Source organism: Osmerus mordax, chromosome 18, assembly GCF_038355195.1.
Source record: "Osmerus mordax isolate fOsmMor3 chromosome 18, fOsmMor3.pri, whole genome shotgun sequence".
Taxonomy (NCBI): Eukaryota; Metazoa; Chordata; class Actinopteri; order Osmeriformes; family Osmeridae; genus Osmerus; species Osmerus mordax.
Window position 1 is genome coordinate 2,937,169 of NC_090067.1, and position 12,204 is coordinate 2,949,372.

General features: G+C 43.5%; 2 gene segments (V, D, J or C); one reads left to right on the forward strand and one right to left on the reverse strand.

Annotated features, from left to right (window-relative positions):
* Positions 1 to 327: 327 nt before the first annotated feature.
* LOC136962455 (Ig kappa chain V region 3547-like) lies at positions 328 to 5,769 on the reverse strand. The segment is given in 4 exon segments: positions 328 to 653; positions 794 to 875; positions 5,394 to 5,524; positions 5,660 to 5,769. Coding segments are annotated over 4 exon segments (588 nt in total).
* A 773-nt stretch (positions 5,770 to 6,542) lies between these two features.
* On the forward strand, positions 6,543 to 8,374 carry LOC136961949 (Ig kappa-b4 chain C region-like). The segment is given in 2 exon segments: positions 6,543 to 6,738; positions 7,799 to 8,374. A coding segment is annotated over 1 exon segment (246 nt).
* The last annotated feature ends 3,830 nt before the right edge of the window (positions 8,375 to 12,204 follow it).

Here is a 12,204-nt window from a genome sequence, read left to right on the forward strand (position 1 = left end):
GTAGACTAGCATAATTGTGGTATTTTTTATATTTGTAATCCTTTTAAATTAGTTTCACACTAATATAAACAGAAAGTGTTTTGTTTTTCCATAAGTGGTTTCATATCTTAACTTCATTAGCTAAAACGTTTTAAGGAGTGCTTTGACATGAGGGTGGGTTAGTTAACATATGAGCATCACTGATATATTCATCTCAGTATATGATATATTCACCAGTCAGTGTTCCATGTCACTGTCTCTTCCCCCTCAGCACCTGCAGTAGGTACCAGCTGTAGCAGTGCAGTCACTGTGCAGTCTGATTGAGGGAGGTTTTTGTACGGCTCTGTATCACTGTGTGAACACATTGACACTGTTAGGGTAGTGAAAACTCTGACAGTAGTAATCTCCTGCATCTTCAGCCTGGACTCCACTGATGGTCAGAGTGAAGTCACTCCCAGATCCACTACCACTGAATCTAGATTCAGTCCCAGACTGACGTGTTGTAGCCCTGTAAATGAGGAGTTTAGGAGCTTCTCCAGGTCTCTGGAGGTACCAGGCTAGACGATCCCTATCGTACACAGGACTGCTAACTCTACATCCTATAGAGACTGTATCTCCTGCAGGAACAGCTTTCACTGCAGGAGTCTGAGTCACAGTGTACTGCCCTCTGGACTCTGGGTGTGAAGAGAGAAGATGAAAGAAGAGACACAAATATTAAGGATACATCTCGATCCTACAAAGCATACGCATTGCAGAAAACGGTTAAAATTACAGGTAATACTGAAGTTGATCTTTTATGACAGAACTCTCTTACCTTGTGTGTAGACAGCTAGAGTCCAGATGAAGATGGTGATCAGAGTCATGGTTGTTGTGGGTTCTGTTGTCATGAAGGACAGCTCTCAGTCATGAGGTGTTAAACTCACAGGACTATAAACACTCCCAGACCACTGAAGCATGTGCTGCCTATGCAAAGTGTCCTCTCTGTTCAGACACACTTTATTGGACCCACAGAGAAACTGTAGTAGAAGAGATGTGTGAACTGAGGCTTGATGCTGTGTCTCACAGTCTCTGTTTCCCTCTAGTGGTCAGTGGCAGTATCTCAAAGTGATGCCGCTGACATTGCAGACTCCATCTCTCTTCAAACAGACTCGGAATACATGTGATTTACTGAGATATATTTATTATCAGTGACCCGTTGTTCAGTAAAGCCAACAGTGATGATATTCACGCAAAAACATACGGTCTTGTTGTGCTCTAGTGTAGTTGCTAGATTCTCTGTATTGTAAACACAAAGTTGTGTCATCTATGTCAGAAACCTGTTAGAAATGATTCATTTGTGTGACAGTAATGTCAGAATGTTAATCTTTTGGATGTTAAGGAGGCTGCATGCAGCAGTCTTATTTAGTGCAGAGTAGCAGCTGTGTCGTGCCACCATCTCTTTTCGGGGGCTCTGTTAACAGAAGCACATGCTATCTAGGTAACTTCACTCATAGTTTTTTCCTGGGAATCCTGAACCGAGTGAACACTGATGTTCTTCTATGCTCAGCTTGTGAGCTACGTTTTGTGCGCAGGTCTCGAGGCCCATCTCCCCTTTGCTAACAAGCTAACAGAGACACGCAGGTGAATTGGTGACGGACGGACAGCTGATGAAAGAATCAATGCAGAGTCACGACGCTAAGCAGGAAAACGAGAGATGTTGGAAAGGTAAGAAACGGAGAGACGGAGGAAAGGGCAAGAGTTAGAAAGACAAAGAGAGCAGAGACAGAGAGAGAGAGGGAAAGGAGAGAAGGACAGCTGATGCAAAGACAGACTGGGAGACAAAAGGAGAGACGAAAGCCTGTGGACACGGACAGGGAGGACCTGCAAAGACAACTTGAGAGAGAGAATGACAGACGGAGAGATCTGGAAAGACAACGAGCACAGGAGCTCCAGGAGGAGGAGGAAAGACGTAAACAAATAGAAAGAGAGCGAGAGAGAGAGGATGCAAGACAGAAAGAGGATCTAAGAGGGAACTTGAAAGACAGACAAATATAGACAGTGATGCCAAATGGGATGGAGGGCGCAAGAGAAAAAGAAGCACTGACAAGGGAAGTTGAAACACCTGAAGTGGATTACAGACTGAGAGAGATGGAAAGTCTGCAAGAACAGGAGCGACAAGAGAAGGAGAGGGAGAGAGCAAAAGGAATATAGAGAGAAGACAAAAAGACCAAAAGAGGACCTTCAGAGGGTGATTGAAAGACTTGAAAGAGAACTGAGGTGGGAACTTGAATAAAGGGAGGGACAGAAAGAAAGCACAAGCAGGAGAGACAGCAGACGGATGAGGCAGAGAGAACGGGAGAGTGAGGAAGAGAGACATCAAGAAAGCCTGGAGAAGGAATCTGAAAGACTTCAAGAAAACCAGAAAGACATTAAAAGACTTCAGGAACATGAATAGGACCAGTCCAGACAGACAGAGTCCCTGAGTCCCTGCAGAGAGAACTTGATATTGTACAGTGTTCAAAGGCTGCTGGACAGAGGCTCGTTGAGCAAGAGATGGATGATCCAAAGCATGCAGACGAGTTGGACAGATCAGAGCAGGAGAGAGTCATGGAGGAGAGACAGAGGGAGGAAATACAAATGGAGGAGAGAAGGCAAAGAGAAGAGAAGAGACCAGGGATGGAGGTGAGATGGAGACAAGAAGGAGCTTGAGAACAAGGCAACAGAAGAGGCAGAACAACCCAAGAAGAGAGGACAAAGAGAGGGAGGAGGAGGAGAAGGAGAAGGAGAGAGTAAGAGAGATGGAGAAAACCCAGATGGCCAAGTTGTATGACATGAAAGTGAAAGCAAGACAACTTTTGTCTCCAAAAAGCATTCAATTCACAAATAGATTTATTTCAAGATAGGGAGAGAATTGTGAGAGAGGATAAGAAAATGAAACAGTAGAAGAAGAGAAGGGAGGAGGAAGACAGACAACGGCAGGCTTGTGAACAACCATCATCTGCAAAGACAGAGAAGGAGAGGCAGGAGAATGGGAGACTGGCAGTCATGAGGAGAACAGAGAGAACAGCCAGGAGAGACCTGGAGCTGGAGAGACAGCAGAACATACTAGAGGAGCAGAGACCACAAGGACAGGAGGAGGATGGAGAAACAAGACACAAAGTCACAGAGGAGAAGGTTGATAATGGCAGTGATGATGTTCTGCTCTCAGTCACTGATCAACACTGAGTCTGAATGAGTCAGTGTGTCAATAGGGACACGTTTTATAACAGTTATATAATGAATATTGGTGGAAAGGATTTCATTAGGACAAATGTACATGTTTACATGTTTTAAGGAGTGCTTTGACATGAGGGTGGGTTAGTTAACATATGAGCATCACTGATATATTCAGCTCAGTGTAACAAAGACCAGTCAGTGTTCCATGTCACTGTCTCTTCCCCCTCAGCACCTGCAGTAGGTCCCAGTTGTAGCAGTGCAGTCACTGTGCAGTCTGACTGAGGGAGGTTTTTGTACGGCTCTGTATCACTGTGTGAACACTCCACCACCGTGGTAACTCTGACAGTAGTAATCTCCTGCATCTTCAGCCTTGACTCCAGTGATGGTCAGAGTGAAGTCACTCCCAGATCCACTACCACTGAATCTAGATTCAGTCCCAGACTGACGTGTTGTAGCCCAGTAAATGAGGAGTTTAGGAGCTTCTCCAGGTCTCTGGAGGTACCAGGCTAGATAGTGATTACCACCATAATTGTACACAGGACTGCTAACTCTACATCCTATAGAGACTGTATCTCCGGCAGGAACAGCTTTCACTGCAGGAGTCTGAGTCAGAGTGTACTGCCCTCTGGACTCTGGGTGTGAAGAGAGAAGATGAAAGAAGAGACAAATATTAAGGATACATCTCGATCCTACAAAGTATACGCATTGCAGAAAACATATATAATTAGAGGTAATCCTGAAGTTGATCTGTTATGACAGAACTCTCTTACCCTGTATGTAGACAGCTAGAGTCCAGATGAAGATGGTGATCAGAGTCATGGTTGTTGTGGGTTCTGTTGTCATGAAGGACAGCTCTCAGTCATGAGGTGTTAAACTCACAGGACTATAAACACTCCCAGACCACTGAAGCATGTGCTGCCTATGCAAAGTGTCCTCTCTGTTCAGACACACTTTCTTGGACCCACAGAGAAACTGTAGTTGAAGAGATGTGTGAACTGAGGCTTGATGCTGTGTCTCACAGTCTCTGTCTCCCTCTAGTGGTCAGTGGCAGTATCTCAAAGTGACGCAACTGACATTGCAGACTCCATCTCTCTTCAAACAGACTCGGAATACATGTGATTTACTGAGATATATTTATTATCAGTGACCTGTTGTTCAGTAAAGCCAACAGTGATGATATTCACACAAAAAGCAACGGTCTTGTTGTGCTCTAGCGTAGTTGCTAGATTCTCTGTAGTGTAAACGCAAAGTTGTATCATCTATGTCCGAAACCTGTTTGAATTTGGATTCATTTGTGTTAATGTCAGAACGTTCATCTTTTGGATGTTAAGGAGTGTGGAAGAAATTGGGATTTCCTGTGACCTTACATTAATCACTAATCAATAGAACTAGTCATTGGATACTAGTTAGTACGTTTGTCATGTAAGCTTTCTATTAATAACAGTATATTGTGTCTATGTGTCAGGTTAATAGATGTTCGGGGTCAGAAGAAAGTACTGGCTAAACGGTCCTTGTCATGACTACAAGGAGAGCTCCAACTATGAACTCTCTAGTGTGAGAGTTGTCATGTGTTGGGAGCAGTGAATCTTTTTCTCTGAGACTGTTGTAACGTCATTCCTGCCTGACTGTCACAATCTATGTTTACATTCTTGTGCCCTATAAAAGATGGTCCTCCGGCTTTCGGAGCGGAGAGAGACCGGGTTGAGACCTAAGCTTGGTGTTGTGTTGTCATTTATGGTCAGAAGACTGGTTTTCTCTCCCAATCTGCAGATTTATAAATACGTATTAAAATCCAGAACTCAACTGAACTTAGTCACTCCGTTTATGAAGAGACGGACAAACACTTTCTTCATCAGGAGGCTGCATGCAGCAGTCTTATTTAGTGCACAGTAGCAGCTGTGTCGTGCCACCATCTCTTTTCGGGGGCTCTGTTAACAGAAGCACATGCTATTTACATGTTTCGGCGAGGTTCAGCTGGAGGTGGTGCTCGGTCATCCAGGCGGAGATGTCTGTGAGGCAGGCCTCAACCCTAGCTGAGATCCCCGGATCGGACAGGGGAAACGACAGCTACAGCTGCGTGTCGTCAGCGTAGCAGTGGTAGGAGAAGCCATGGGAGGTGATGATTGGTCCAAGTGAGGTAAGTGAGTATCAGACTCCAGTGTTGTAGTGTAGTAAATGAGGAGTTTAGGAGCTTCTCCAGGTGTCTGGAGGTATCAGGCTAGATGAGGATAAATGCCTCCATAATAAGTATGGACATCACTGCTGGTTTTACACTGCAGAGAGACTGTCTGTCCTGGGAGAACAGTTTCCACTGCAGGAGTCTGAGTCACTGTGTACTGCCCTCTGGACTCTGGAAAAGAGAAAGACCTTGTCACAATGTTGAACAATTAATTCAAATGTGTTTACTCTTTAATTACACATGCAAAGCATCTGACTCTTACTGTTTATGTAAACACCTCTGTAAAAAATGTATTTGATTTTTTACCCTGAATAAAGAGAGTTAGGATCCACACAACACTGATAATCAAAGTCATGGTTGTTGTAGATTCAGTTGGTGTGAAGAACAGCTCTCAGTCATGAAGTGTTGAACTCACATGTAAACACTCCCAGACACTGAAGCTCATACATGCAGCATGCAAATAAGTCCAGCATGTGTCATCTATTTCAGTTACTGGGGATGTTCCCTGGAGATCTGCACATACAAACGTCCTTCCCCAGTATGTCTATATGGATGTAATATATAACCACAACAACATATTTACAAATTAATTTAGATACATTTGAAAACAGTCCTGTGTAGTACAAGTGTATAATGTAAGTGGAGTATACAGCATATTGAGAAATGTGTGGGGAAATGTAGGGACAGTCAGACATTCATGTCAATAACCTTCTGTCTACATGAACATTGTTGACCTGTCTCCTTGTCATTCTGATCTTGATAACAAGACCATCAGCAGAGATAGTCTTCCTCATGTGGTCATGTATTCTATCATCAGCCTGTTCACTCATGCTTGGACTAAGTTCCTCAAATCAGTCAGTGAACACTCGTGTCAACTAAAGCTGCTGGGATTCTCTGCTAGTGGAGTCTGTCCACAGTGACTTCACCCCCACTGTTAAGTCTGGGATCAGCATGTGGAAGAAAGGAATATAAAACATGGATCACTGTCCCAGCTGCTCTCTAGCCTGTGGACAATATGGAGGAATACTAACAGTGGATGTAATGCTGGACACTGGCTCTGCTGTTGTCATGGAGTCTGATGAGGACGACACATGAGAGGTTCACCAGAGTAGGTCCTGAAACTTGGAGTAGGAATACGATAAAGACCCAAGTCACATGATGCTGGAGACAGAGCCTCAGCTGCTGTTGAAGAGAGTGTAGTGCAGGATTGTGTAGTCTGCTGTAGTACAGTGTTGTGTTGAGTGAGTCCAGGTTGAAGCAGACAGCAGCTGTGTGCTCTGGTAGAGATGCAGCATCACAACACAGAGAGGTTTTTGTACGACGACTTAACCAGAGTCAATCACTGTGGTTGACTTTTGGTGGAGGCACCAGACTGGATGTTGGAAGTAAGTATCTGAACAAGATTGAATCTTCTCTGTATTTAACTAAATATGTCTTGACATCAATACTGAGTGTCACTTCTCTGAATATAGTTATTTTTTTCAACCATTTAGAAAATTCTGAAAAACTAGATTTCAGGCTTAAAAGGAAAATACATGAAGAAATCTAAAACTTTTTCACGATTCTGAAAATGAGCTAAAAGCAGTCATTGAGAAAGTATTCTTGATGCTTTAACAAAGAAACTAAAGTCTAACTAAGCTGTGGTGAATCCAGCAGCAATAGGAGGGAGGTTTTTGTACGGGCAGTAATAGAGGTTGAATCACTGTGGTACACTTTTGGTGGTGGTACCAGACTGGATGTTGGAAGTAAGTAACAATCTTTACTGAAAGGGATTTCACTTTTTGGATGCTTCATTCTTCATAGAAATTTTCAGGTTTTAAGAATTATTTCCAAAGGTGTCCTCTTTTTTTGGTAATTTTGTAATTGAAACCAACATGGTTAAACCTTCAAATTCTTAGAGATCGTATTTTTTTTTTAAATGAGTTATATTTTCTGGTGAATACTGTAAAATTACAAATTTCAACTGTTTAATCCTAGTTTGTGATTTGTACTTCATCTTAATGCTGTTTGTTCATGGGTGGATGCACTGATCGTCTGATGAGATTTGACATGTTGTTTTGAGTTATTTATGCACCTGCATGATCATATGTTAATATCTATAATGTCAGTTCATGAAATGTATTTAGATTTTTTGATTTGGCCAGACTTATTTTGATACAAACTGCTAGTTTTACACCGACTGTGACCATTTTAGTAATGATCATTTCCCACCAAAATACCATCATTGTGTTGCCTTTTACAGTATGACAAAATATGGACTCATGTTCATGTATTAACTTGATTTCATTTCTTCACACTATGATCATTTATTGATATTTTGTAATTAATCCAGAAGTAATTGCATTAGTCTTTGGTTGAAATAGCAGAAGTCCATCTCTGTCTTCAAAGACAATCTCTTAAACTGCTGAGTATGTTTGTAATCTGACGTATTGTGTTTGTCTCCAGGTAACCGTGCCCCCACCCTGACGGTGCTGCCCCCCTCCAGTGAGGAACTGTCCAGTAAGAGTACGGCCACGCTGATGTGTCTGGCCAACCAGGGCTTCCCCTCAGACTGGACCCTCAGCTGGAAGGTGGACGGGAGCAGCAAGAAGACCCAGGAGGCCAGCAGGGGGCTCCTGGAGAAGGACGGCCAGTACAGCTGGAGCAGCACCCTGACTCTCACTGCCCAGGAGTGGGCCAGGGTGCTGGAGGTGACCTGTGAGGCCCAGCAGAGCTCCCAGTCCACGGTCACTCACACCCTGAAGAGAGAGCAGTGTTCAGAGTAGCCCCAGGCTCACCCAGCCCTGTGGAGAGGGGCTGCTTCCTCTGCTGGGACTCTGTTCTGTGTTCAGCCGTTCTCTGTCCTCCTGATGGCTCCCATGCAGACTAACAGGGAGCTTTGCTAGAGTCCACGTGTCGCTGCTCTCTGTCCACTGAGCTGTTATCAGTTCTAATGTCGATGTGTTCTGCTGGAGGTCACTATTCACTCTGTACGTTGGCTTTGCTTTGATGCTTGAATGTTGTTGTTTTAGTTGGACAATAAAGAAGTGTTCTTGAATTTGAAAATAAGGAATTTGACTTTATTCATTAACATGTTGATTACAGTAATCATGAAATGGAATTGCACATTGAAATAGTTCATTGCATTACTGTATTTTCATCAGATCATCATCAGATCAGCAACACAATAAACACAATGATAGATGATAAAACATTAGTGTTTCGCTGATACTACGATTGTACATGGCTGTAAACAGATATAGACCACACACCAGTCAAGTTCCATTCATCATCGATATTCATCTGTCATCGTTACACAGGCATACAGCTCTACAGGAGAGTTGACCTTCTACCACCATGATACCATGGGATTGTGTTCACACAGTAAGGACAGACTCATCCCAAATCACTCATGTTCAATCTGAACATCATTTGAGTTCAGTCATTAAAGACAATAGTTTCATGTGCAGTGATACAACATGGCCCCTAATCTGTGGGACCCTGATGATAATCCCCCTTAATCCCCTGGGGTCAGGTGAGCATCTGGTGACAGTGCTGCTCTATTCTGGGAGTAGCAGAACCAGCCACCCTGAAGATGCAAATCTCACTTTCACTCCCACAGCTCCTAATGTACAGCTGAACAGTTGAGTCTAAACTACCCTGGACTGGGCCAGGTGTGAGGGGGGGGCTGGTCTCATTACTGAGGGGGGAGAGGAGGGGGTAGAGTGAGTCATCTAACTCCTGCCTGAGATGAATGTTACACAGGAATGGAAGTGGGGACTTCCTCTCAAGTCTTCGTGTCAGAGGTCAGACTAGGATCATGTGATCTGATGTAGAAAACACTTTATGACTGGTTAACATGATGACAGTGTGGGGAAGTGTGTGGTGAGGTCTCACATGAGGTTTCAATGAGACATATGACAATGACAGAGGCAGAAAGGAGTTGATCATGATAGGGATTATGATCATTAGCAATGTAGACTAGCATGATTGTGGTATTTTTTATATTTGTAATCCTTTTAAATTAGTTTCACACTAATATAAACAGAAAGTGTTTTGTTTTTCCATAAGTGGTTTCATATCTTAACTTCATTAGCTAAAAAGTTTTAAGGAGTGCTTTGACATGAGGGTGGGTTAGTTAACATATGAGCATCACTGATATATTCATCTCAGTGTAACAAAGACCAGTCAGTGTTCCATGTCACTGTCTCTTCCCCCTCAGCACCTGCAGTAGGTCCCAGTGCAGTCACTGTGCAGTCTGACTGAGGGAGGTTTTTGTACGGCTCTGTATCACTGTGTGAACACCCAGACACTGTTAGGGTTGTGTAAACTCTGACAGTAGTAATCTCCTGCATCTTCAGCCTTGACTCCAGTGATGGTCAGAGTGAAGTCACTCCCAGATCCACTACCACTGAATCTAGATTCAGTCCCAGACTGACGTGTTGTAGCCCAGTAAATGAGGAGTTTAGGAGCTTCTCCAGGTCTCTGGAGGTACCAGGCTAGACGATCACTACTGTACACAGGACTGCTAACTCTACATCCTATAGAGACTGTATCTCCTGCAGGAACAGCTTTCACTGCAGGAGTCTGAGTCACAGTGTACTGCCCTCTGGACTCTGGGTGTGAAGAGAGAAGATGAAAGAAGAGACACAAATATTAGGATACATCTGGATATGTCAAAACATACACATTGCAGTGGTTAACAAGTGCTTAACATTAGAGGTAATACTGAAGTTGATCTGTTATGACAGAACTCTCTTACCCTGTATGTAGACAGCTAGAGTCCAGATGAAGATGGTGATCAGAGTCATGGTTGTTGTGGGTTCTGTTGTCATAAAGGACAGCGCTCAGTCATGAGGTGTTAAACTCACAGGACTATAAACACTCCCAGACCACTGAAGCATGTGCTGCCTATGCAAAGTGTCCTCTCTGTTCAAACACACTTTTCTTTGACCCACAGAGAAACTGTAGTTGAAGAGATGTGTGAACTGAGGCTTGATGCTGTGTCTCACAGTCTCTGTCTCCCTCTAGTGGTCAGTTTCAGTATCTCAAAGTGACGCCACTGACATTGCACTGGCATCTCTCTTCAAACAGACTCGGAATACATGTGATTTATTGAGATATATTTATTATCAGTGACCCGTTGTTCAGTAAAGCCAACAGTGATGATATTCACACAAAAAGCAACGGTCTTGTTGTGCTCTAGCGTAGTTGCTAGATTCTCTGTAGTGTAAACGCAAAGTTGTATCATCTATGTCCGAAACCTGTTTGAATTTGGATTCATTTGTGTTAATGTCAGAACGTTCATCTTTTGGATGTTAAGGAGGCTGCATGCAGCAGTGTTATTTAGTGCACAGTAGCAGCTGTGTCGTGCCACCATCTCTTTTCGGGGGCTCTGTTAACAGAAGCACATGCTATTTACATGTTTTGGCGAGGTTCAGCTGGAGGTGGTGCTCGGTCATCCAGGCGGAGATGTCTGTGAGGCAGGCCTCAATCCTAGCTGAGATCCCCGGATCGGACGGGGGAAACGACAGCTACAGCTGCGTGTCGTCAGCGTAGCAGTGGTAGGAGAAGCCATGGGAGGTGATGATTGGTCCAAGTGATGTAAGTAAGTATCAGACTCCAGTGTTGTAGTGTAGTAAATGAGGAGTTTAGGAGCTTCTCCAGGTGTCTGGAGGTACCAGGCTAGATGAGGATAAATGCCTCCATAATAAGTATGGACATCACTGCTGGTTTTACACTGCAGAGAGACTGTCTGTCCTGGGAGAACAGTTTCCACTGCAGGAGTCTGAGTCACTTTGTACTGCCCTCTGGACTCTGGAAAAGAGAAAGACCTTGTCACAATGTTGAACAATTACAACATTTCAAATGTGTTTACTCTTTAATTACACATGCAAAGCATCTGACTCTTACTGTTTATGTAAACACCTCTGTAAAAAATGTATTTGATTTTTTACCCTGAATAAAGAGAGTTAGGATCCACACAACACTGATAATCAAAGTCATGGTTGTTGTAGATTCAGTTGGTGTGAAGAACAGCTCTCAGTCATGAAGTGTTGAACTCACATGTAAACACTCCCAGACACTGAAGCTCATACATGCAGCATGCAAATAAGTCCAGCATGTGTCATCTATTTCAGTTACTGGGGATGTTCCCTGGAGATCTGCACAAATATCCTTCCCCATTATGTCTATATGGATGTAATATATAACCACAACAACATATTTACAAATTAATTTAGATACATTTGAAAACAGTCCTGTGTAGTACAAGTGTATTATAATGTAAGTGGAGTATACAGCATATTGAGAAATGTGTGGGGAAATGTAGGGACAGTCAGACATTCATGTCAATAACCTTCTGTCTACATGAACATTGTTGACCTGTCTCCTTGTCATTCTGATCTTGATAACAAGACCATCAGCAGAGATAGTCTTCCTCATGTGGTCATGTATTCTATCATCAGCCTGTTCACTCATGCTTGGACTAAGTTCCTCAAATCAGTCAGTGAACACTCGTGTCAACTAAAGCTGCTGGGATTCTCTGCTAGTGGAGTCTGTCCACTGTGACTTCACCCCCACTGTTAAGTCTGGGATCAGCATGTGGAAGAAAGGAATATACAACATGGATCACTGTCCCAGCTGCTCTCTAGCCTGTGGACAATATGGAGGAATACTAACAGTGGATGTAATGCTGGACACTGGCTCTGCTGTTGTCATGGAGTCTGATGAGGACGACACATGAGAGGTTCACCAGAGTAGGTCCTGAAACTTGGAGTAGGAATACGATAAAGACCCAAGTCACATGATGCTGGAGACAGAGCCTCAGCTGCTGTTGAAGAGAGTGTAGTGCAGGATTGTGTAGTCTGCTG